The sequence below is a fragment of the Neoarius graeffei genome, chromosome 14 (genome assembly GCF_027579695.1).
Source record: "Neoarius graeffei isolate fNeoGra1 chromosome 14, fNeoGra1.pri, whole genome shotgun sequence".
Classification (NCBI taxonomy): domain Eukaryota; kingdom Metazoa; phylum Chordata; class Actinopteri; order Siluriformes; family Ariidae; genus Neoarius; species Neoarius graeffei.
The window spans coordinates 62,488,077-62,515,391 of NC_083582.1; the positions used below are offsets into that span (position 1 = coordinate 62,488,077).

Sequence of the window (27,315 nt, forward strand, 5' to 3'; positions counted from 1 at the left end):
ATTAAAAAAAAAAATCTCCCTCCCTGTTTGGGAGTGCGTCGCCCTAATCGCCCCTATTAACGAGCCGCTAGTGAATGAAACAGAATGATTAATGCCATCTTCATGAGGGACCAGTTCTGGGCCCCCCCTCATGCCTGGGCCCGGGACAAAATACCCGGTTGTCCCCCCCTGTCGACGGCCCTGCTGGAGGTTAAACGAAAAGTGTATAGGAATTTTATCCCTTGAATTGACTGAAAATATGAACAAAAAAGTAAATACAAATTTACTTTCTTTCAAATTTACAAATAGCACATGGTCAACCATATGCAAATGTAATATATGTACTTATGTTGAATTTCCATATATGAAATATATGTGCATAAGAGGTAAAAACATATACATATCAAATATATATAAAACCTATTAGAAATTGGAACAATTTTATATATTGACATGTATGTCTACCCCATACAAATATGGTTTTATATGGTTGCAACGTATAATACCATATAAAAAATCCTCATGTAGATATTTTTAATACATGTACATATACAAATTTTACTATGGATATTTCATATATGTTATAAACTAATATCTTCATAAAGGATGTATGTATGTGATAATAATATATCACCCTATAGGTAACATATATGGCAATATCATTCTTGATATAAGGCCATATATGTCATATATTACATTTCAGCATGGGCAGTGCAAGGACTCATGAAATAGATCAGAGAAGGATGAGCAATCCTTCATTTTCACACCTACCACTGAGTCATGGACACCTATACACTCATGTTTCCCGTTAACTGGCAAATCATTTTCCCCATCCCATGGCTAAAATAGAATGGACCCAAAACTATTTGTAGGAGTTACTTCAGTATAAATTAAGTTAAAGATAAATGCAATTATCCTTCCATTATTTATATGGCTTATCCATCAGGGTTGTGGGGGAAGCTGGAGCCAATCCCAGCTGACTTCAGGTGAGAGGCGAGGTACATCCTAGGCAGATCACTGATCTATCACGGGGCTAACACACAAACGAACAATCATTCACACTCACATTCACACCGATGAGGAATTTAGAGTAGCCAGTTGACCCAATCTGCATTTCTTTGGACTGTGGGAGGAAACCAGAGCACCCAGAGGAAACCCATACAGGCACAACATGCAAACTCCACATAGAAAGGCTCCAGTAGTTTGTGAGGTTTGAAACCAGAACCTTCTTGCTGTGAGGCGACAGTGATAACAACTGTAACACCATGCCGCTCAAATGCAATTATCTCATCTCATTATCTGTAGCCGCTTTATCCTGTTCTACAGGGTTGCAGGCAAGCTGGAGCCTATCCCAGCTGACTACGGGCGAAAGGCGGGGTACACCCTGAACAAGTCGCCAGGTCATCACAGGGCTGACACATAGACACAGACAACCATTCACACTCACACCTACGGTCAATTTAGAGTCACCAGTTAACCTAACCTGCATGTCTTTGGACTGTGGGGGAAACCGGAGCACCCAGAGGAAACCCACGCGGACACGGGGAGAACATGCAAACTCCGCACAGAAAGGCCCTCGCCGGCCACGGGGCTCGAACCCGGACCTTCTTGCTGTGAGGCGACAGCGCTAACCACTACACCACCGTGCCACCCCTCAAATGCAATTATAATTTTACAAATAAATACTGTAAATAGGCAATTGTTTGAATACTAATACTGTATAAAAGAACATATGGTACTGTGCAAAAGGCTTAGGCACATGTAAAGAAACGCTAGAAACCGAAAGTGGTTTAAAAATAATGAAATGAAATGTTTCAACATTAAAAATTTACTATAAACAGCAGTAAGCCATAATAGAGTGCTTCGAGGTCAGCGCGAACCCAGCGGCGGCCATATTGGAAGTCAAAGGTCGCTGTGTCAGTGCATTGTTGTTGTTCAGCGAAGCAAAAAGGGGTGACAATGCCGAATACGTGTGTCATTGTTGGCTGTAGTAGCCGGGGGGAAAAGGGTGGCAAAAGCTTCCACAGACTCCCTAAAGTCGTGACTAACCAGGGAATTGCAGCACAGGAGAAAAGCGAGCAGAGGAGACGACAGTGGCTGGCTGCCATCAACCGATCAAATTTAGGACAACTTGACTGTATCCGGATTTGTTCTGATCACTTTGTGACCAGTAGGTTAAATTGTCTTGAATTTCATAGTTACTAAAATAAATGTGATACAAACTATTATCTTTTCTATGTTCTTTCAGCAATGATTAATGGATATATTTGTCACATTAGGTAGCTTATGTCTACTGCAGTGCATTGTTGCATCAAATGGCATTTAAGATCTCATCTCATCTCATTATCTCTAGCCGCTTTATCCTTCTACAGGGTCGCAGGCAAGCTGGAGCCTATCCCAGCTGACTACGGGCGAAAGGCGGGGTACACCCTGGACAAGTCGCCAGGTCATCACAGGGCTGACACATAGACACAGACAACCATTCACACTCACATTCACACCTACGGTCAATTTAGAGTCACCAGTTAACCTAACCTGCATGTCTTTGGACTGTGGGGGAAACCGGAGCACCCGGAGGAAACCCACGCGGACACGGGGAGAACATGCAAACTCCGCACAGAAAGGCCCTCGCCGGCCCCGGGGCTCGAACCCAGGACCTTCTTGCTGTGAGGCGACAGCGCTAACCACTGCACCACCGTGCCGCCCCGCATTTAAGATCTAGGCCTAGTAATGTTTATGTACACATGCTGTTAGTACAAGTTACATACTAGGCCTACATTTTATTCACTGACTAAAATAATTGATAATAATTATAATAGTTTTTCAAACATTATTTAGATTTTGGCTTCCATACTCCTTGTAGTTCTGGAAATCCTTTAGTTCACAAAATGGACTTGGGTGAAACACTAGATAGTTCACACGATCGATGTATGTCACATGCGGCAATAAGCTGGGGTCAGCTTTCCATTCCTTCTCACTAAGGCCAAGTTTACATTAGACCGTATCTGTCTCGTTTTCTTCGCGGATGCACTGTCCGTTTACATTAAAACGCCTGGAAACGCCGGGAAACGGGAATCCGCCAGGGTCCACGTATTCAGTCCAGATCGTGTTTGGTCCGGTGCTGTGTAAACATTGAGAATACGCGGATACGCTGTGCTGAGCTCTAGCTGGCGTCGTCATTGGACAACGTCACTGTGACATCCACCTTCCTGATTCGCTGGCGTTGGTCATGTGACGCGACTGCTGAAAAACGGCGCGGACTTCCGCCTTGTATCACCTTTCATTAAAGAGTATAAAAGTATGAAAATACTGCAAATACTGATGCAAATACTGCCCATTGTGTAGTTATGATTGTCTTTAGGCTTGCCATCCTTCCACTTGCAAGTGGTAAGTGACGCGCATGCCCAATATGCGCTGGGATCACACACACAGTGGCTCAGTCCCAAATCACTGCTCGTGCGCTTCACTCGCGCGCTCTGTGAGCTGCGCAGGGTCGGAGTGCGCACCCTCCAGAGGGCACTCGCTGTTCAGGGCGGAGTGATTTGGAGCGCAGGATGCCTGCGGAGCCGAGCGTATCCGTGTATTGGCGTTGCTGTGTGCACGCGAATCGTGTATTGGCGTTGCTGTGTGCACACTAATCGTTTTAAAAACGTTAATCTGATGATCCGCTGATACGGTCTAATGTAAACCCCACCTAACAGTGTATGGATCTACAGTCCCAATGAAACGTACCTTCTCAGCATAACGCTCCCGTGCCTGCTTATCCAAACTTTCACAGTAGTGCTCCATCACTTCACATGTCTAAATTCTTAAAAAAATCCAAGCTTCTAAGCCCTCTAATGCGGAAACGAATCGGTGAATGTGTACTCTATGATGTGTACTCTATGAGCGCTCTGGAGCGAGTGACTTCCAAGATGGCCGCGCAGACCGCAGTGTTACTATTTTTAGCATCATCTCGGAGCACTCTATAAATGAAACAAAGTCAGTATTTGGTGTGAGACGACCCTTTGCTTTAAAAAAAAAAAATAGTAGTCTCCGGTACAATTCTGCCATGCAAAGGCAAACTGCAGTATCTGCATGTTGTGTCGGTGGCAAAAGACAGTCCAATAGTGAATAGGTGACGCTATGGGACCATCTTTTGTCACCGACACAATATGCAGATGCTACAGTTTGCCTTTGCACGGCAGAATTAGTGCAGTTTTATGCGGAAATGAGCTGTAGGTTTTACTGAGCATCTTACAGAACCGGCGGCACGGTGGTGTAGTGGTTAGCGCTGTCACCTCACAGCAAGAAGGTCCGGGTTCGAGCCCCGGGGCCGGCGAGGGCCTTTCTGTGCGGAGTTTGCATGTTCTCCCTGTGTCCGCGTGGGTTTCCTCCGGGTGCTCCGGTTTCCCCCACAGTCCAAAGACATGCAGGTTAGGTTAACTGGTGACTCTAAATTGAGCGTAGGTGTGAATGTGAGTGTGAATGGTTGTCTGTGTCTATGTGTCAGCCCTGTGATGACCTGGCGACTTGTCCAGGGTGTACCCCGCCTTTCGCCCGTAGTCAGCTGGGATAGGCTCCAGCTTGCCTGCGACCCTGTAGAAGGATAAAGCGGCTAGAGATAATGAGATGAGATGAGATCTTCCAGAACCAGCCCCAGTTCTTCTGGACACTTTGACTGTCACACTCGCTTCTTAATTTTGCACCAAAACCCAGCAGCCTTCATTACGTTTTCTTTTTTAATCTGAAAAGTGGTCTCTTATGTAATAAGCTTCTCAGATACAAACTTTTTTTTGTTTTTGTAACATTTAATTTTGTGCTGGAAAACGAATGTTTGGAACTCTAAAATGTTTTTGTACTGACTCGATAATGTCGTAAAATAGAAATCTATAACAAAGTTTGTGAAAAAAAAAAAACAGGGTGCCTAAGACTTTTGCACAGTACTGTATACAAAGTAAAATTAACAGCAAACTGAAAAAAACAAACACAGACTGCAACACTTTATGAAACAAAACCTATTGTGTCCATCTGGTAGATGAACACAGAACACACAGCTGCTGTTTGCTTTACGCTGCAGCTAGGGCTGTGTCCTGCTACTGTGTACCGGTACTGTACCGTGAAAATCGATTCGGTACAGGTCCAAAATACCGGATCATGAAGTACCGGTACTGCACCGATATAAATTTACACCAAGTATCTGCTTATTTTGTAACTGAAGATGCGTAAATCCTACCACAAAGACGAAAATTTAGCACTTGAAAAGACGTAAAATGCCGTGCTGAAACTTGAAATCAGAGCCATCTTTGATTTGAGATCCTCTCGCCACAGTCTCACGAGACATTGCGAGAGCTTGGCTGATCCAGCGTTCTGATTGGTCAAAAAGACTCAAAAGCAGGTCAGCCATTTTTCCTTTGCTGGCATTGGCAGCCTTTGCTGCTTTGTGTAATTTTGCCGCGTAAGTTAAAGGCCGCGGACTGCGCGTAGTCTGTAGTACTCTAGTGTAGCCACTTCTCGCTGTGAGACAACTTATGACTTTTTGTCCCAGGTTAACTATAGGGTGACTGAGAAGTGAGGTAGGAAACCTAGTTATGTTCGGTTTTCTTTGAATAAAGATACTGACAAGCAGAGGCGATTCTAGAGTCTGTTGTGGCCCCAAGCAAAAATTTCCAGGGGGCCCTTCTGACCAATGTTCATCACCAGTATGTTATAAATAATCTGACACCAACGAAAAATGTATGAAACCAAAGTTTTTTAAATTCCAAATGTGAAAATACAATGGTAAAGAACAATAAAAAAACAAAATAAATAAGCCCTCGGGCCCCGACTCTCGGGGGGCCCCTGGGCCAGGGGGCCCCAAGCAGTTGCCTGCCTTGCCTGTTCACAAGCTGCGCGTCTGCTGACAAGTTGTCAACAGTTTATTAATGTTTCTGTCATTATTGAAGAAGTTCAGAAGAATTTGTCAAATTGTTCAGGTACAGGTACAGGTCCGGACCTGTACCTAAACCTCTGTACCGGTACCTGATGTTACGTTTAGGTACGCAGCCCTAGCTGCAACACAAAATATCATTCATCCAGTTCTTGTATTATTCCAAGAGTCTAACTGGTTTACCACTAGGGGGCATGATAGAACCACAGTGAGACAGGAGCTCAAAAACGGTCACGAATTTATGCACTTGTATGTCTCATTTAACTACAGCCAAGAATGACTTTATACTAAAACATTTTCTCACCGCTATGAGTTATATTGCCCATTTCCAGATGATGAGCATGTGTGTGTTGTTCATGAACCCGTTCAGGACACTGCACTGTCCTCACTAAATAAACGCCTCACCTGCAAATTGACCCGAGAGCCTCGGCTCTCTCGTACACTCCTAGCGTGCTGAGTGCCAGAAAAGTGAATGACGCAGAAAGTCCTTGAGCTGTTTTAAGAAGCGGATGTGTTACCACACTGTGAGTCTGCTCGCTGATAAGAGGCTGCTTTTGTTCTGGAAAACCATTCACACAGTTCACCTTGCAACCTCCGTGTCACTTCCCTGCACTGGAGCTGAGAGTAAACCTTTCTCAGCCTTGCTTCATTTTACCTCACCACTCCCCTGTTCTTTTCAAACTACTTTCTCTTCTTTTCATTTTTTTTGTCTCGAACCTTTTCTTGCATGTGGTCAATGCAAGAACTCATAAACTAGATCAGAGGAGAATGTGCAGTCCTTCACTTTCACACATACCACTGAGTCACGGACACCTACATGCTCATATTTCCCATTAACTTGCCAAATCATTTTTGTTTCCTCTCACACCTACTGCTGCATTCACAAATTTGAAAGGACAACATATTCAGCAGTTATTCATACCCACATGCTAAGGGATTGGTCACCAAATCATAGAAAAGTGCGTGACTCATTTTGTGTCTCCTACTCTGATGTTGGCGAGACATTGTACTGTATGAGTTCACTCTTTCGAATGAAGATTGGAGTTAACAACATAAAAGGGCTTAAGATTATCTCATCTCATTATCTGTAGCCGCTTTATCCTGTTCTACAGGGTCGCAGGCAAGCTGGAGCCTATCCCAGCTGACTACGGGCGAGAGGCGGGGTACACCCTGGACAAGTCGCCAGGTCATCACAGGGCTGACACATAGACACAGACAACCATTCACATTTACGGTCAATTTAGAGTCACCAGTTAACCTAACCTGCATGTCTTTGGACTGTGGGGGAAACCGGAGCACCCGGAGGAAACCCACGTGGGCACGGGGAGAACATGCAAACTCCACACAGAAAGGCCCTCGCCGGCCACGGGGCTCGAACCCGGACCTTCTTGCTGTGAGGTGACAGCGCTAACCACTACACCACCATGCTGCCCCCGGCTTAAGATTATTTATTTATTTATTTAGATACTGAGGTTACAGTTAGGGTTAGGTGCAGTCAAAAGTCAAAGTCCTTACCTGGTATTCTCAGGCAGTCGCCCATCCAAGGCACATTGGGCAGCGCCAATCTCCGTTTCCATGGTCCTCGGCCCCTCGCCTTTTACATAGCTAGGGTTACAGTATTGGCTTATTGCCACCAAACTGAACGAAAGCATGCGAATCATATCTAGTGCCATCAAATCAACACCAGTAGAATGGCTACCTACAATGAGCAACATTGCTGCACCACATCTTCGCAGAGAAGAGATCACTCAAAAACAACACCAGGGTATCTCAAACACAAAAAGTGCCATACCACTCAAACAAATAATAGAAGTAGCTAGCACCTACACTGTAAAAAAAAAAATTAGTCAAGCCAACTTAAAAATGTAACGCAACCTGCTGCCAAAGGATTTTGAGTAAACTCAACTCCGGGCCAAATAGTTGTGCTGACTTGCTCTTTTAAGTCGACACAGATGAGTAATTTATGTTGACCTTACTTTATTTAGCAAGTTCAGTGCATTCAAATTGTGATGTTGAAATAAATTGAAATAATCATTCCAATTAACTTGGAAAAGCAAGTTGGCACAAAAAACATTGTTATCCTAAATTATTCTTTTTAATATTTTTTTGGGCTTTTTCCACCTTTATTGGATAGGACAGTGTAGAGACAGGAAATGAGCAGGAGAGAGATCAGGAAACAACCTTAGGTTGGAATCAAACCCAGGTCCCCAGATTTATGGTATGGCACCTTAGCCACCTGAGCCACAATGTGTTCTTTTAAGTTCACATAGAAGAGTATTTTATGTTGAGTTGACCTGACTTGCCTTTAGAAGTTCAGTCCAACAAATTGTTTAGTTGAAATAAATTTAAATAATAATGCCAATTAGGGCGGCACGGTGGTGTAGTGGTTAGCGCTGTCGCCTCACAGCAAGAAGGTCCGGGTTCGAGCCCCGTGGCCGGCGAGGGCCTTTCTGTGTGGAGTTTGCATGTTCTCCCCGTGGGTTTCCTCCGGGTGCTCCGGTTTCCCCCACAGTCCAAAGACATGCAGGTTAGGTTAACTGGTGACTCTAAATTGGCCGTAGGTGTGAATGTGAGTGTGAATGGTTGTCTGTGTCTATGTGTCAGCCCTGTGATGACCTGGCGACTTGTCCAGGGTGTACCCCGCCTTTCGCCCGTAGGCAGCTGGGATAGGCTCCAGCTTGCCTGCGACCCTGTAGAAGGATAAAGCGGCTACAGATAACGAGATGAGATAATGTGCCAACTTGCTCTTCTAAGTTGAGTTTACTCAAAATCCTTTGGCAGCAGGTTGCGTTACATTTTTAAGTTGGCTTAACTATTTTTTTTTTTTACAATGATTTAGTGTGCATTACATTTTTTAGTTAACACAAACCTCTCAACACTTAAGTTCTACTTCACTTGGTGGGATTGTTTTTGGAAAGCAGTGAAAATACTGTATTTTGTAAGCACATTTCATGAACCAAGTTATAGGATTTGTTGACAACTCACATCGAGTTCATTACACTTCTTTTTAAGATTTTTTTTGGGCTTTTTCACCTTTATTGGATAGGACAGTGAATGAGCTGGAGAGAGAGACAGGGAGGGATTGGGAAGTGACCTTGGGTCAGAATCGAACCCAGGTCCCCAGATTTATGGTATGGTGCCTTATCCACCTGAGCCATGATGCCTCTGAGTTTGTTACACTTCTACCCGGCATGAAGCACTGACAGTCATGTGGTTATGACGTCATCGTAAACAAATCCGTTCTACTCATCCAGACGACTTCGCAACGGCACCGTTGCCAGATTTTTCCACTCTGGAACCCGTTCTCAAAAGATTTCGTTTTGGGGCACCCAAAACGCCAGTGCCGTGTGGACGCCAGGCCGAAACGATAAACAATTTTATCAGATTCACCTGAATCCGTTGCCGTGTGGACAGGGCCTTAACCATTGAGCTATCACTGCCCCTATTTGAGATGTAGCCACACAAATAGCCTGCTGTAAATCTGTTTAATCATTCTGTGCTTGGTCACTTTGCTGCAAAAAAAAAAAAGCTGGCTATAGCAGATGGATTGCAAAAGGTTGAGCACATTAGCAGATTTTTTTTTTTACTGTCATTTTCTCCCAGTTTGGTCACCAATCTCCACCCACTAGTCCTTTCATGTCACACAACAGCTTGCTCATTGGCGACTAGTGCAGTAAACACCACAAAGTCTATGGTTGAAAGTTGGTATCTGATGGGCGACAGTTATCTTGGGGTATCAGGGCTGTTAAATCGAACTAATGTCCTGAGTTCTCATTCACATAACTGCTTTCTATCTCCAAACAGAAGATTAATCAAGAGCTCATTCAAAGTTATCCTGCTCAGATGCATTACTTTTCTCTAATAGGCAGAATCACACACACACCCCCCTCCAACTCTGCACCCAAACTGTTCACAAATTGCTGTGTGAATATCCCAAATGTGTAATTATGTCAATCTGGTACTTATCACTTTCCTCAATGCATACTCACTCTTGTTCACACACCCTCGCAGCGATTTCGAACAAGCAAAGTAGCACTTTGATTTCTGTCAGTTATCATCGAACACTGTTGAATATTGTGATTAAAAGGGGAAGGTGATGAGAACAGGCCACACTGCAGACTGCATGATGATTAGCTATGCATAAGTGCACTTAAGCAGACCGATAAGGGTCTGATGTTGTGTGTTAAGATTTAAAAAAAAATAAAAATCCATATTGACATGATGGAGGTACAGATAGATAATACATTCTTGGTCTGAGAAATTAAATCTGATACATTTGTGCTGTTCATGAGCAAAAATAGCCTCCTGTCCCCTTTCAAATGGAACATCTTTTCTAAAAAGCAATACATCATTTTTAATTAACTTGCTATCAGCAATCTCCGCTTTAATAAAAAGTCAATATTCCCGAGTTGGAGTGGCCGTGCATGGTGGCTGTGGGAGGTGGAGTGTTCGTACTTTTACACGTTTTCTGAAATCATTCGATAGATAGAGTTGTGTGGAGCAAAGTAAAGAAGGAAAGAAAAGGAGAACTAATAATAAGGCCCGTAAGAATAAGTATTTCCCAGAAGTACAAAAATTCAACTGCATGACAATAGAAAATCATTCAGCGCAGCACTGTGAGATGCGTTCTAGTGAAAGAGTGAGTCATTGTGAAGAAGAATGGGAAGGGAAATCCATGTAGATCTACTTTTAGAGTGTGCTTGCTGTTCTCTCTCTCTCTCTCTCTCTCTCTCTCTATATATATATATATATATATATATATATATACGCACACACGAGGGTAAGTCAAAAAGTTCTAAGACAAATTGAAAAAAAAATCTTTATTTATGAAAATAACAACGCTATTTCTCTACGTATCCTCCATTTAAGTCTAAACACTTCTGCAAGCAGCGTTTCCATCGGAGAATTCCTTCTTTGTAGAATTCTGGGGGCTGTCTTTCACACCTTTTTGAAATTATAACATCTGTCTTAGAACTTTTTGACTTACACTCGTATATATATATATATATATTTGACTATACAGGATTAGTCAAGGGTGGCACGGTGGTGTAGTGGTTAGCGCTGTCGCCTCACAGCAAGAAGGTCCTGGGTTCCAGCCCCGGGGCCGGCGAGGGCCTTTCTGTGTGGAGTTTGCATGTTCTCCCCGTGTCCGCGTGGGTTTCCTCCGGGTGCTCCGGTTTCCCCCACAGTCCAAAGACATGCAGGTTAGGTTAACTGGTGACTCTAAATTGACCGTGAGTGTGAATGGTTGTCTGTGTCTATGTGTCAGCCCTGTGACGACCTGGTGACTCGTCCAGGGTGTACCCTGCCTTTCGCCCGTAGTCAGCTGGGATAGGCTCCAGCTTGCCTGGGACCCTGTAGAACAGGATAAAGAGGCTAGAGATAATGAGATGAGGATTAGTCAAAATTATGTTAACACTTAAATGGTAGAAACCATTTATTCACAAAACATACGTTATATGTGCAAGATGATTTACAGGACGCCCTCAACCTGTTCGCCATCGTGTTCAAAAACCAGTGAGCAACAGTACCATTTAATCTGTCACCCATTGGCATACGTCTATCTGCAGGAGAAAAATAATCCATTAGTGTTAACATAATTTTCACTAACCCTGTATATTGATTACTTCAATACAAGTGCTTATTTTCAAAGTTCGTTTAAATGAGTTTTTGAGGTTAACTGAAATGAATTGTCTTAAAGCAGTCATGTGCTACTACAAGGCAGTCTGTTACCACCAGGTGGCAACCTTGTAAGCAGTACAACATCAATCTCTCTCTCTCTCTCTCTCTCTCTGTCTGTCCCAAAATGGCTATGGGAAATTAATTTTTAAAGACGTCAGATTACACCCGAATGTTTATACTTAATCTTTACCCCATGACTGCACAATTTTTTATGTCATTTGCTTGAATTCCAATGAAAAATATAGTCTTCAGAATAAATTGCCATGATTTCCCTGTGAAGATTGAATAGTTTCCGAGACCCCTGTGAAGCAGCTCTAACAGCTCAACTTTGTCAGCTATAATTATGTGGCGCTAACAATCCTAACTGCAAGAGTGAGAGCTCTGCACATGGAAGGATATGACATGAGCCACGATTTTGGCTTTCCCAAGTTCACAGCCAGCGTTGGGATGCATACAGTACAGTTAACTGCAGGCTTTATTATTCTTTATTTCATGTACACACACACACACACACGTCACACTGTTTACGGAGGTGTGCTAGTTTGCCATCATGGGGATTGACACCATAATAATCTGAGGTGGTGGTTAAGGCCGGGGTGTAAATTGCTAGTAGGTTTGTGATTTCCTGTCATGCTTGTTTGGGACGTTATGTCACTGTTTCTCCTTTGGTGCTCGATTCTTCGATATTTTTTGTCTTTCATCCAGAAGAAGGGGTTTTGTTGGTTTAGTGCTTCCTTACTGTTATTGTTTCCAGTTCTTGCCCCTGTTCATACTGCTGAAGTTCATACAAATGACCGTGCTTATGTCATACAGGCTCTGAACATGTTAGGCACGGAAATTCCTCAGACTGGCTGTTTGCTTTCAGACATTTTCAGAATATAATTAATTTATCCCGCTGAGTTTGGGACAAAGTGCGAGAATAGAACTTTAGCAGGGTTTAATTGCGGAATAAACCCAGCCAGATATTTCCCTCTCTCTCTCTCTCCTTTGTTTTTCGCTTCCTCTCTCACTCTGAATCCCAGCTGAGCTGAACCTGCCCACTGAACCGCCCCCCTCTTGCACCTCGTTTTTTTTTTCCTAACAGAGAGCAGGATAGAATGAGACAGCGAGAGGAGGCTGGATAAACAAGAAGAGAGTGCAGCCTTGCACAGCCTTGCAATCTTCCATGATAGAGGCGGAGGGATAGAGAAAAGTGAAACAGAGAGAACAAGGGAGAGAGAGGAGGAGGGGGAGGAAAAAAGCCAACCAGGCTCCACTATTCTCCTTCTCTCCTTTTTCTCGATCTACAGTACTCCACTTATTTGCCAGGTCTGGCTGGCACAGAAAGAGGCTGCGGTGCTCTACAGAACCTGCACGAGAGATGATTATGAAGAGCGAGAAGAAGGACAAAATTTGGCTTCATACATTGTCTCATCACTTCTCGTGCTTCTTGTGACTCTTTCCTTGCTTTCAATACAACCTGCTTTTTCTGTGGAGGTCCATTTTCCCTCCACACTACTAAATCTTTCTCTTTCGTCAACCACTGCTTTTTTTTTTTTTTTTTGTGACGTTTCACCTCATGCTTCCTCCGAGAGGTGCTGTAGTTGCAACCAGTAGCAGCCAGCATGCATGTGTAACTGTGTGGGAGTGTGTGTGTGTGTGTGTGTGTGTGTGTGGCATTTGGGGAGGGGGAGAAGCTCTGTGGATGGAGTTAAACACTGCAGCAATGATCTCGTCGTGTGTGTGTGCCACTAGCCACTCCGCTAGTCTCTTTCCCCTGGACTTGAGGGATGCATCCTCCGCTCTATGGCTTGCAGCTTGAGGCTTTAGAGTATGCCAGTAAACTCCAGGAGTACTGGGAGAGTGCAGATGAAGACTTCTTACAGGGTTCTTCCTTCAGCTCTACTGGAATATTGCCTTGGATCCTCATGTCTGCCAGATTCTTTCTCCTGACGGATTTGCACGTTCGTGCAGAATGTAGAGTTGCTTATTCTGCTTAAATGCATCGTTATGACTCTCTGAGATACTTGAAGAATCTTCCAGTCAGGGTGGATTTTATTTTTTTGTGTTGTTTCCTTGGTGGTCTGTCACTGATGTTGTCCCATTGCACGGTAAGAGTAAAACGCATGAGAGAAGACATGAGTTGCCAGGTGTTGTGAGTGTTTTCCCCTGCTTGTGCTCAGTAATAAGACTGAGGAAGCATGTGTGGTAAAGCAGCATGTGTGGGGTCCGGTGTGACTCCTCTTCGTCTGGGCTCCACTCTGCTCCCACTAACACTGTGCTTGGTCCTCTGGGAGCCCGTTCCAGCCTTCAGCTCAGCTACTATTCTGTCCGAGGGACAAGGGAACCATTATCAAGCTCAGAACATGCCTCGTGCGAGATCCCACGCCTCCCTGCGCTCAGGCCACAGTGCGTAGCTTCTCTTCATACTCCTAAATGCTTATCTAATTACTCATCATCCGGTGAGAGGGAGAATGATTGCATGATTATAAGTAGGGATGCAAATAAATTGCAGAAAGATTAGTGAACAAGCCGTTTGCTCTGAATGTATAACGATTCACGGAAGGAAGAATTCTGTCAACCTACTGTATCAATACTTTTCCCATATTTTGATCTATACGTAGATTTTTGTATACTGAGACGCAGATTATCGCCTGGTCGTGTAGTAAGCATGTGCTCTGTGTGTGTGTGTGTGTGTGTGTGTGTGTGTGTGTGTGTGTGTGTGTGTGTGATGCAGTGCCCAGGCCAAATTGAATGTCCTAGGTTCATAAGAGAAAGAGACAAGCTTTTAAGAGACCATTAGACCCTAGGGCTTGGGACTCATTTGTACACAATGCCTGTTAGTCCCCTCTCCTTTGAAACTCATTTCCTGCATATTGCTATAATATCTCATTTGCTTGCCCTCGCAGGAGCTGTGCACACTGTAAAATGGACACCCCCCAACCTTTCGGCTCCCCGCCTGTTGTCAAGCATCTCGTTGCGACTCGCAGTTTAAAACTATCAGGCCGATTTGCACGCTGTGTGCAGAGGAGCCTGTGCTGTCATCCTGTGATGCTTTAGGCTTATATAACAGGACTTGGCTGTCTCTCACTATTATTCAAACAGATTGAACTTTGATATAAAAAAAAGTGGAACATAATTGAACCCAGACAAGAACGCGTGAGGAAGTGAAAGTTTGTGATGTGAAAGGAGTCATTCATCATGCTGTCACAGAGATAGTATCTCTCATTCTTTGTTAATGCTCTTCTCTTCTCTTCTCTTTCTTTCTTTCTTTCTTTCTTTCTTTCTTTCTTTCTTTCTTTCTTTCTTTCTCTTTCTTTCCGTCTTCTCCTCGTTGTGAGAATGTGTGTGACACAGCTGGCGTCTCTAATGGCAGGCCATGCTGAGATCACTGAACCACTTTGCACATGTGTGTCACTCCAGGCAGCGAGGCAACACATGAAGAACTCATGCTTCTGCCTCTTCACTCCCTATTAACCATCAACACCCCACCCCACCCACACACACACTCATGCCAAACTCAAGAGCATCGTATATCCACCCTCAAAATATACATCACTGAGCCACACAACTTCCTGAAGATAGAAATCCCACACATCCCCAGGAAGTCCAGATCATCCTCCTTGTTCCAATTTTAACACACACACACCACACACAATCGCTAAATTTACCAAATATCTTACAGTCAGATTCCTTCTAACAGTAAATACAAACAGGACATCCACAATATAAATATAAATATAGAACATTCAGCTCGACTCCTTCACTCCTTCAACATTAAAGGTAGACTGCCTTTCAGATTTCTCAAGTGTTGGTCATAAAAAGAATTTTCCCCGACACCTAATAATTTTGTTTAATGGACTGAAAGCTACTGAATTCGAATCGCAGACTTCCAACTGTATTACTTTTTTAAATAGAACAATTAATGAATTTAAGGCCACATGGCCCTAAATTCTCCACAATTTTTTTCCTGCTTCACCATGACCCAATTCAAGATGCTATGTCATGCATGACGTGGTGGGCTTTCCCCGTTCGCTCAAGGCATTGTGGGGTACAAATTTGAAACAAGAGAGAAAAATGGAGGTCGTGAGTGTGCGAATTAAACGTGAAAGACCGACGACAGTAACGGAAAGCGAGAAGAAAAGACGTTATCTTATGTACAAAGGAAAAGAAATGCAGGACCAAACTAATAAATATCGTCGCTCAGCGAGCACGTCGGTGTGATCAGCTGTTCGTTTAGCGACAGAATGATGGAACTGTCAGTGCACGCTCAAAGGTGAACCTGTAGATGGCAGTAATGCAACACTGTGGATGCCAGCTGCTGTAAAACCCAAAAGAAGAAGAAGGTAAACCTGCGCATGCGCACACGGACTTCCTCTGTCTGCCTGCCTGACTGCGTGAAGCGAGCGATTTCATGCACATTATTTGCTCAGGAATCCCCTCAAATTAAATAACTTCCCAGCCACAGAATGGCCTGATATTTTGTGTGATGTTATAGAAATAAACATATATCACAATGACCAAATTTCAGAGGGAACTAAATTTCACCGATTTTATGAAATTGAAAGACCGTCTAGCTGTAATGCTCATATTCAGTTCTTACACCAAAATAAATGACTACAACTGATTCGTGCAAGTTTTCCATTTTTTTTTACTCTTCCCTCCACTGTTCATACAATAAAATGAGCAGACTAAGTGCTGCGAGTTCTCTCGTCTCTTTAATAACCATTTAAAAGCTACCGTTCAAAAGCCATTACTCATGTGGTACGTTGTGCACAGCATTGAACTGTGCATGAATGTGTGGTTGGTGTTTGTTCCCATGAGTTCTCTCGCTTTCGCTCTCAAGTGATTAGATGTAAAGTGAACATGAAAGCAGAAAGCGAGGCGAATTATGGGCCGTACTACTAAGCTCCTGCAAAGTGTTTTGATGTTAAGGAGTTTTCTTATTATTTTTTTTCCTCTTGTTCCCTCTTGATTTGTCTGTCTATTTCTGCCAGATGAACAAGCTATAAATGTTCCTAATGCTGCCTTATTAACCACCATTTAACCTCCTTATCTAACTTCATGTACCATGGATCAGAACAATCAGACCCAAAGATAATTAATAATTATTCCACGGAATCGAGTCATACATGAGCTGATAGCCGATGAGGCGCGTAGTGCAGAGTTGGCTATAAGCCATGTATGACGAGATTGAGTGGAATAAGTGTTTTATTCTATCCCCATTCCCTGGATTTTGAGAAACAGAGTATTTTTATTTTTTACAAATTCCATAAATAAAAACTTTATACAAAACGTCCGACAAAATCATTTCCGCTTAGAATGTAAACAAAGCGACGAAATGACCGTAGCAATTTGTGAAACGTGATAATAATAATTCTTGAAAAATAAAAAACGATACGTTCTTACCATCAAATACTTTTTATTCCTTATTACTTTTTGTATTTTTTTTTGTGGTTTTGTTTTCAAGTACAGTTTTTATTTCATCCTCGGTTGGCTCCGCCATTTTGTTTTTCTCTACTCATGGTATATGAGCTGATATCTTAGTAGTAGAATAGCCAACCAGAGCACACGAGTTCTCATATCCAGTGAATGTGGATAGAATAATATGCCAATCTGCAGTACTGTGCAAAAATCTTACACACCCTATTTTTAGTTCAAACTTTTTTGAATTTATGACTTCTACATGGAGGTAGCACGGTGGTGTAGTGGTTAGCACTGTCATCTCACAGCAAGAAGGTCCGGGTTCGAGCCCCGTGGCCGGTGAGGGCCTTTCTGTGTGGATGTGAGTGTGAATGGTTGTCTGTGTCTATGTGTCAGCCCTGTGATGACCTGGCGACTTGTCCAGGGTGTACCCCGCCTTTCGCCCGTAGTCAGCTGGGATAGGCTCCTGCTTGCCTGTGACCCTGTAGAACAGGATAAAGCGGCTAGAGATAATGAGATGAGATGAGTAAAGAAAGAGGCATATTACATAAGCGACACTTTACAGACAAACAACATAATGAAGACTATGGGTTTTGCTGCAAAATTAAGAAGTGTGACAGTCAAAGTGTCCAGAAAAACTGTGGCTGGTTCTGTAAGATGCTCAATAAAACCTACAGCTCATTTCTTTATAAAACTGCACTCATTGTACCTGAGATTACGATTTAAAAAATGTAATTAAATGTTTTTGCATTAAAAATACCATCTGTCTGTGCAGTTAAGAGTAATAAATGAAACAAAGTCACACCTACGGTAAATGTTTTTGCATTAAAAATACCATCTGTCTGTGCAGTTAAGAGTAATAAATGAAACAAAGTCAATATTTTGAGAGAATTTTATTTTATTTGCCGCTTTATTTGCCGTTTTTACAATATTTGCCGCTTTTCTGGTGTGACACAACCCTTTTGCTTAAAAAAAAAAAACAGGTCATCTCAGGTCCAATGAGTGCAGTTTGATAAGGAAATGAGCTGTAGGTTTTACTGAGAATCTCACAGAACCAGCCACAATTCTTCTGGACACTTTGACTGTCACACTCGTGTCTTAATTTTGCAGCAAAACTCAGTAGCCTTTATGAGATTTTCTTTGTTTGAAACGTGGTCTTTTACGTAATATGCTGCTTTCTTTACTGACATACAATTTTTTTTCTGTAGCATTTAATTTTGTGCTGGAAAACTAATGTTTGGAAATATAAAATGTTTTTGTACTGACTTGATAATGTAGAAGACATAAAATAGAAATCTATAACAAAGTTTGTACTAAAAATTTAAAAAAAGGCTGCCAAGGAGTTTTGCACAGTACTGTATATGTGAAGAAACAGAGGCATCTTGTGTGTGTGTGTGTGTGTGTGTGTGTATATGGGTGTGTGTGAATGGTAGGGGCGTAAACCTCACGTTTCCACATGATGGGACATGATTTTAATTCATAAGGCAATGGTTCAATAAGACAATACTACTGAATCTACTATGACATGAGACAATATGAGTTTTGATTCATGAGGTGATTCAATATTTCATGATGCCACTGAATTTGCTATGATATGATACGATACAATAAGTATTTCAATTTTTAAGGGACTGATTCAATATTTGATGATAACACTGAATCTGCTACAATATGATACGTTTTCGATCCATAAACCAATGATTTGATATTTAATGATACCGCTCAGCCCGCTAAATCGCAATACCATATGATTTTTGATTCATGAGACATTTAAATAACATTGGCTGACGTTGAGTGGTCTGTCAGATATATTCCATTCAGCTAGCATGATCGTGAACTTGTCTTTGACTCATTCAATATCATGCTAGCTGAATGAAAAATATCTGATATACCATGAAAAAAGCCAGCAAATATTATTATTATTATTATTATTATTATTATACATTCGTTTTGGGTGTTCAGCACGTCTTTCTCTTTCAAAATTCTCTCAAAATCTTCCGTTTTAAACAAAGCAAATCTGGCGTCCATGTTCGTTTACAAATTGTCACAGTCGCTCGCTAGTGCGAAAGTTTTACGTCTCCGACGTGTAATGTCATGTTGTCTTGACAACCATGCAATATCGTAAACCATATTCAACGCTCATTCTCTATTGGGTAGAGTGACGTAATACACATAGAATAAGCGATATGCTAACAATATTGCATGCTATCAAACCAAATGAATGAAACCAGCTAGAAGGGAATAGAGCACGTTTTTATTCCATCGAAAAAGTGCCCTGTATGGATAATAATGATTTGATATTTGATGATTTCATTCAATCAGCTATGATATGATTTTGATCCATGAGGAAGTTTGATATTCGACAATGCCACTGAAACAGCTATGATGAGATAATTTTTTCAATTCACAAGGCAATGATTCAGTATTTGACAATAACTCCGAATCTGCGATGATACAATACAATACATTTCGATTCTTAAAGTGATTCGATATTTGACAATATTACTCAATCTGCTATGGTACGATACAATAGGATTTTGATTCATAAGGCAACAGTTTAATAATTCATTATACCACTGAATTTACTATGATACAATACAATTCACAAGGCGATTTGATATTGAATGATACCACTGAAACTGCTATCTTACAATATGGTGCAACTTGTTTGTTTCCAATCAATATGTACCCGACTTTCTTCAGAATCTGGGTTCGGATCATTACACCGCTAGCGATTTGGTGCTATCTTACATTTACATGTAGTTATTTAGCAGATGAAAATTTTGCAGTGCAAAGCAGCATTGTTTATCTGTTTAACCTGAAAGACAGACGACTAAATATTCATTTGACAAAATACACAAAAGATGAATCAGGCTTTCAGTCAAGTCAGTTTGTGTTGCATTTTCAAGAACATAGATTGTCGCAAAGCAGCTTTACAGAAAAATAAAGACAAATAAAAATAATATAAAATAAAGATATTAAACATATAAACTAATTTTATCCCTAATAAATCTATTTATCCCCAATGAGCAAGCCTGTGGCGATGGTGGCAAAGGAAAACTCCCTCAGACAACATGAGGAAGAAACCTCGAGAGGAACCAGACTCAAAAGGGAACCCATCCTCATCTGGGTGATAACAGATAGTGTAATTATAAATGACTCAGTTTTATAACAGTGTCCTAGAAAGTCACAAAGTCTAACTATGTAACCAGGAACTTCATTCTAGTTTTAACGTGAAGTCTGTTTTGTTGAAGTTATAAACTGTTCATTGATGGAGACTTGAGTGCAAAACTGTTCATGACAACTGCAGTCCTAAAGTTAGCATGGCAACTGAAGTCCTCAGTCATCTTAGCAAAACTGTAAGTGTGCAGAGCATCTTCTAAGTGTATCTTTACACTGTCCATATGGGGCCGTCCTGCACAGGAGCGAAGTGATGAGACTCCAGCCAGAAGTAGGGCAGCAGGATGGATCAGGCAGGCAGCTTTAGAAGTGTTAAATATTACGCTGTGCTTCGAATGAATGTACCATAGATAATCATAGATTCACTGAGGTGTATTTGTAGGACATACAAGGTGCAAATTCACACAATTTGCATACATGACAGTCACATGACAAGCTGAATCACACACACTGTCCCACTCTCCAAGAAGTAGCAAAGGAGTGAATGAACTGGGGAAAAAAGTGTGTGTTTTGTATGAGTGTGTATGTGGGGAGTTTTGTATGAGTGTGTATGTGAGGAGGTGTTTTGTATGAGTGTGTATGTGAGGAGGTGTTTTGTATGAGTGTGTATGTGAGGAGGTGTTTTGTATGAGTGTATGTGGGGAGGTGTTTTGTACGAGTGTGTATGTGGGGAGGTGTTTTGTATGAGTGTGTATGTGGGGAGGTGTTTTGTATGAGTGTGTATGTGGGGAGGTGTTTTGTATGAGTGTATGTGGGGAGGTGTTTTGTATGAGTGTGTATGTGGGGAGGTGTTTTGTATGAGTGCGTATGTGGGGAGGTGTTTTGTATGAGTGTGTATGTGAGGAGGTGTTTTGTATGAGTGTGTATGTGGGGAGGTGTTTTGTATGAGTGTGTATGTGAGAAGGTGTTTTGTATGAGTGTGTATGTGGGGAGGTGTTTTGTATGAGTGTGTATGTGGGGAGGTGTTTTGTATGAGTGCGTATGTGGGGAGGTGTTTTGTATGAGTGTGTATGTGAGGAGGTGTTTTGTATGAGTGTGTATGTGAGGAGGTGTTTTGTATGAGTGTGTATGTGAGGAGGTGTTTTGTATGAGTGTGTATGTGAGGAGGTGTTTTGTATGAGTGTGTATGTGAGGAGGTGTTTTGTATGAGTGTATGTGGGGAGGTGTTTTGTACGAGTGTGTATGTGGGGAGGTGTTTTGTATGAGTGTGTATGTGGGGAGGTGTTTTGTATGAGTGTGTATTTGGGGAGGTGTTTTGTATGAGTGTATGTGGGGAGGTGTTTTGTATGAGTGTGTATGTGGGGAGGTGTTTTGTATGAGTGTGTATGTGGGGAGGTGTTTTGTATGAGTGTGTATGTGAGGAGGTGTTTTGTATGAGTGTGTATGTGAGAAGGTGTTTTGTATGAGTGTGTATGTGAGGAGGTGTTTTGTATGAGTGTGTATGTGGGGAGGTGTTTTGTATGAGTGTGTATGTGAGGAGGTGTTTTGTATGAGTGTGTATGTGGGGAGGTGTTTTGTATGAGTGTGTATGTGGGGAGGTGTTTTGTATGAGTGTGTATGTGAGGAGGTGTTTTGTATGAGTGTGTATGTGGGGAGGTGTTTTGTACGAGTGTGTATGTGGGGAGGTGTTTTGTACGAGTGTGTATGTGGGGAGGTGTTTTGTACGAGTGTGTATGTGGGGAGGTGTTTTGTACGAGTGTGTATGTGAGGAGGTGTTTTGTACGAGTGTGTATGTGGGGAGGTGTTTTGTACGAGTGTGTATGTGGGGAGGTGTTTTGTATGAGTGTGTATGTGGGGAGGTGTTTTGTATGAGTGTGTATGTGGGGAGGTGTTTTGTATGAGTGTGTATGTGAGGAGGTGTTTTGTATGAGTGTGTATGTGAGGAGGTGTTTTGTACGAGTGTGTATGTGAGGAGGTGTTTTGTACGAGTGTGTATGTGAGGAGGTGTTTTGTACGAGTGTGTATGTGGGGAGGTGTTTTGTACGAGTGTGTATGTGAGGAGGTGTTTTGTATGAGTGTGTATGTGAGGAGGTGTTTTGTACGAGTGTGTATGTGGGGAGGTGTTTTGTATGAGTGTGTATGTGGGGAGGTGTTTTGTACGAGTGTGTATGTGGGGAGGTGTTTTGTATGAGTGTGTATGTGGGGAGGTGTTTTGTACGAGTGTGTATGTGGGGAGGTGTTTTGTATGAATGTGTATGTGGGGAGGTGTTTTGTACGAGTGTTTATGTGGGGAGGTGTTTTGTATGAGTGTGTATGTGGGGAGGTGTTTTCTATGAGTATGTGGCTGTTTTGTATAATTGTGTGTGGGGGTATTTTGTATAAGTGTGTTTTGGTGGGGGTGTTTTCTGTGTGGGGGGGGTTGTGTGAGTGTGTTGATGTTGTGTGTGTGTGTGTGTGTGTGTGTGTGTGTGTGTGTGTGTGTGTGTGTGTGTGTTTTGTATGGGTGTGTATGTGGGGGGTGTTTTGTATGAGTGTGTGGCTGTTTTGTATAATTGTGTCTGTGGATGTTTTGTGTAAGTGTTTTTGGCTGGGGGGTGTTGTGTTCTGTGTGTGGGGGGTGTTTTGTACGAGTGTGTGTGTGTGTGTGTGTGTGTGTGTGTGTGTGTGTGTGTGTGTGTGTGTGTGTGTTTTATGAGTGTATGTGGGGGGTGTTTTGTATGAGTGTGTTTGGTGGGGGGTGTTTTGTATGAGGATGTGTGTATGGGGGGTGTTGTATAATTGTGTGGGGGGGTGTTTTGTATAAGTGTGTTTGGTGGGGGGTGTTTTGTATGAGGATGTGTGTATGGGGGGTGTTGTATAATTGTGTGTATGGGTGTTTTGTATAAGTGTGTTTGGTGGGGGGTGTTTTGTATGAGGATGTGTGTATGGGGGGTATTGTATAATTGTGTGTATGGGTGTTTTGTATAAGTGTGTTTGGTGGGGGGTGTTTTGTATGAGGATGTGTGTATGGGGGGTGTTGTATAATTGTGTGTATGAATGTTTTGTATAAGTGTGTTTGGTGGGGGGTGTTTTGTATGAGGATGTGTGTATGGGGGGTATTGTATAATTGTGTGTATGAGTGTTTTGTATGAGTGTGTTTGGTGGGGGGTGTTTTGTATGAGGATGTGTGTATGGGGGGTGTTGTATAATTGTGTGGGGGTGTTTTGTATAAGTGTGTTTGGTGGGGGGTGTTTTGTATGAGGATGTGTGTATGGGGGGTGTTGTATAATTGTGTGTATGGGTGTTTTGTATAAGTGTGTTTGGTGGGGGGTGTTTTGTATGAGGATGTGTGTATGGGGGGTATTGTATAATTGTGTGTATGAGTGTTTTGTATAAGTGTGTTTGGTGGGGGGTGTTTTGTATGAGGATGTGTGTATGGGGGGGTGTTGTATAATTGTGTGGGGGGTGTTTTGTATGAGTGTGTTTGGTGGGGGGTGTTTTGTATGAGGATGTGTGTATGGGGGGTGTTGTATAATTGTGTGTATGGGTGTTTTGTATAAGTGTGTTTGGTGGGGGGTGTTTTGTATGAGGATGTGTGTATGGGGGGTGTTGTATAATTGTGTGTATGAGTGTTTTGTATGAGTGTGTTTGGTGGGGGGTGTTTTGTATGAGGATGTGTGTATGGGGGGTGTTGTATAATTGTGTGGGGGTGTTTTGTATAAGTGTGTTTGGTGGGGGGTGTTTTGTATGAGGATGTGTGTATGGGGGGTGTTGTATAATTGTGTGTATGGGTGTTTTGTATAAGTGTGTTTGGTGGGGGGTGTTTTGTATGAGGATGTGTGTATGGGGGGTATTGTATAATTGTGTGTATGAGTGTTTTGTATAAGTGTGTTTGGTGGGGGGTGTTTTGTATGAGGATGTGTGTATGGGGGGTGTTGTATAATTGTGTGTATGGGTGTTTTGTATAAGTGTGTTTGGTGGGGGGTGTTTTGTATGAGGATGTGTGTATGGGGGGTATTGTATAATTGTGTGTATGAGTGTTTTGTATGAGCGTGTTTGGTGGGGGGCGTTTTGTATGAGGATGTGTGTATGGGGGGTATTGTATAATTGTGTGTATGAGTGTTTTGTATAAGTGTGTTTGGTGGGGGGTGTTTTGTATGAGGATGTGTGTATGGGGGGTGTTGTATAATTGTGTGTATGAGTGTTTTGTATGAGTGTGTTTGGTGGGGGTGTTTTGTATGAGGATGTGTGTATGGGGGGTGTTGTATAATTGTGTGTATGAGTGTTTTGTATGAGTGTGTTTGGTGGGGGGCGTTTTGTATGAGGATGTGTGTATGGGGGGTATTGTATAATTGTGTGTATGAGTGTTTTGTATAAGTGTGTTTGGTGGGGGGTGTTTTGTATGAGGATGTGTGTATGGGGGGTGTTGTATAATTGTGTGTATGAGTGTTTTGTATGAGTGTGTTTGGTGGGGGGTGTTTTGTATGAGGATGTGTGTATGGGGGGTGTTGTATAATTGTGTGGGGGTGTTTTGTATAAGTGTGTTTGGTGGGGGTGTTTTGTATGAGGATGTGTGTATGGGGGGTGTTGTATAATTGTGTGTATGAGTGTTTTGTATGAGTGTGTTTGGTGGGGGGCGTTTTGTATGAGGATGTGTGTATGGGGGGTATTGTATAATTGTGTGTATGGGTGTTTTGTATAAGTGTGTTTGGTGGGGGGTGTTTTGTATGAGGATGTGTGTATGGGGGGTATTGTATAATTGTGTGTATGAGTGTTTTGTATAAGTGTGTTTGGTGGGGGGTGTTTTGTATGAGGATGTGTGTATGGGGGGTGTTGTATAATTGTGTGGGGGGTGTTTTGTATGAGTGTGTTTGGTGGGGGGGTGTTTTGTATGAGGATGTGTGTATGGGGGGTGTTGTATAATTGTGTGGGGGGTGTTTTGTATAAGTGTGTTTGGTGGGGGGTGTTTTGTATGAGGATGTGTGTATGGGGGGTGTTGTATAATTGTGTGGGGGGTGTTTTGTATGAGTGTGTTTGGTGGGGGTGTTTTGTATGAGGATGTGTGTATGGGGGGTATTGTATAATTGTGTGTATGAGTGTTTTGTATAAGTGTGTTTGGTGGGGGGTGTTTTGTATGAGGATGTGTGTATGGGGGGTGTTGTATAATTGTGTGTATGAGTGTTTTGTATGAGTGTGTTTGGTGGGGGGCGTTTTGTATGAGGATGTGTGTATGGGGGGTGTTGTATAATTGTGTGTATGAGTGTTTTGTATGAGTGTGTTTGGTGGGGGGCGTTTTGTATGAGGATGTGTGTATGGGGGGTATTGTATAATTGTGTGTATGAGTGTTTTGTATAAGTGTGTTTGGTGGGGGGTGTTTTGTATGAGGATGTGTGTATGGGGGGTGTTGTATAATTGTGTGTATGAGTGTTTTGTATGAGTGTGTTTGGTGGGGGTGTTTTGTATGAGGATGTGTGTATGGGGGGTGTTGTATAATTGTGTGTATGAGTGTTTTGTATGAGTGTGTTTGGTGGGGGGCGTTTTGTATGAGGATGTGTGTATGGGGGGTATTGTATAATTGTGTGTATGAGTGTTTTGTATAAGTGTGTTTGGTGGGGGGTGTTTTGTATGAGGATGTGTGTATGGGGGGTGTTGTATAATTGTGTGTATGAGTGTTTTGTATGAGTGTGTTTGGTGGGGGGTGTTTTGTATGAGGATGTGTGTATGGGGGGTATTGTATAATTGTGTGTATGAGTGTTTTGTATAAGTGTGTTTGGTGGGGGGTGTTTTGTATGAGGATGTGTGTATGGGGGGTGTTGTATAATTGTGTGTATGAGTGTTTTGTATGAGTGTGTTTGGTGGGGGGTGTTTTGTATGAGGATGTGTGTATGGGGGGTGTTGTATAATTGTGTGGGGGTGTTTTGTATAAGTGTGTTTGGTGGGGGTGTTTTGTATGAGGATGTGTGTATGGGGGGTGTTGTATAATTGTGTGTATGAGTGTTTTGTATGAGTGTGTTTGGTGGGGGGTGTTTTGTATGAGGATGTGTGTATGGGGGGTGTTGTATAATTGTGTGGGGGGGTGTTTTGTATAAGTGTGTTTGGTGGGGGTGTTTTGTATGAGGATGTGTGTATGGGGGGTGTTGTATAATTGTGTGTATGAGTGTTTTGTATGAGTGTGTTTGGTGGGGGGCGTTTTGTATGAGGATGTGTGTATGGGGGGTGTTGTATAATTGTGTGGGGGGGTGTTTTGTATAAGTGTGTTTGGTGGGGGGGTGTTTTGTATGAGGATGTGTGTATGGGGGGTGTTGTATAATTGTGTGGGGGGTGTTTTGTATAAGTGTGTTTGGTGGGGGGTGTTTTGTATGAGGATGTGTGTATGGGGGGTGTTGTATAATTGTGTGGGGGGGTGTTTTGTATAAGTGTGTTTGGTGGGGGGTGTTTTGTATGAGGATGTGTGTGGGCGTTTTGTATGAGTGTGTGGCTATTTTGTATAAATACACACACGTTGTGTAATTGTGTGTATGGGTGTTTTGTGTGTGTCGATGTTGTGTGTGTGTGTTTTGTATGAGTGTGTGGCTGTTTTGTATACGTGTGCTTGGTGGGGGAGTGTTTTGTATGAGGAGTATGTAGGTGGAGGGGGTTGTTTTGTATGAGTGTGTGGCTGTTTTGTGTAATTGTGTTGGGCTGGGGGTGTTTTGTATGATGGTGTGTGTGTGTGTGTGTGTGTGTGTGTGTGTGTGTGTGTGTGTGTGTGAGGGTTGTTTTTCTATGAGTGTCTGTGTGTAAAGGGGTGTTTTGTCTGAGTTTTTATGAGTGTGTGTGTTTTGTCTGAGTGTATGTGTTTTTATGAGTGTGTGTGTTTTGTCTGAGTGTATGTGTTTTTGAGTGTGTGTGTTTTGTCTGAGTGTATGTGTTTTTATGAGTGTGTGTGTGTTTTTGTATTAGTGTTTTGTACGTGTGTATGTTTTGCATGTGTTTTGTATATGAGTGTGTATGTGGGATACATGGTATAGTCACATGACATGCTGACTCTCAAACACTGTCCTACTCTCCCAGAAGGAGCGAAGGAGTGAAAGAGTTGTTAAAAAAAAAGTGTGTTCGCACACGTGTGTGTGTGTGTGTGTGTGTGTGAGAGAGAGAGAGAGAGAGAGGGCAAGAGATCCTCAGCTGTGAGGAGCTGTGGTGTGTAATCTAAACTCAGTGAGGCCGAAACCCCGGAGAGATTTCTCATTTTGTCACTGTAACTC

At 42.5% G+C, this 27,315-nt stretch overlaps 1 protein-coding gene across 8 annotated transcripts in view; it reads left to right on the forward strand.

Moving 5' to 3' along the window:
• The window catches only part of nrxn1a (neurexin 1a), a 435,939-nt gene that overhangs the window by 275,217 nt on the left and 133,407 nt on the right, over positions 1 to 27,315 (forward strand). For 2 of the 8 annotated variants that reach the window (XM_060940201.1, XM_060940202.1), the window contains exon 1: positions 13,217 to 13,957. The exons of the other annotated variants lie outside the window; for them this stretch is intronic. In XM_060940201.1, coding sequence (XP_060796184.1) covers positions 13,750 to 13,957 — 208 coding nt within the window. In that variant the 5' untranslated portion in view covers positions 13,217 to 13,749. Of the gene's footprint in view, positions 1 to 13,216; positions 13,958 to 27,315 lie in introns of those variants that run through there. 8 annotated transcript variants of the gene reach the window in all.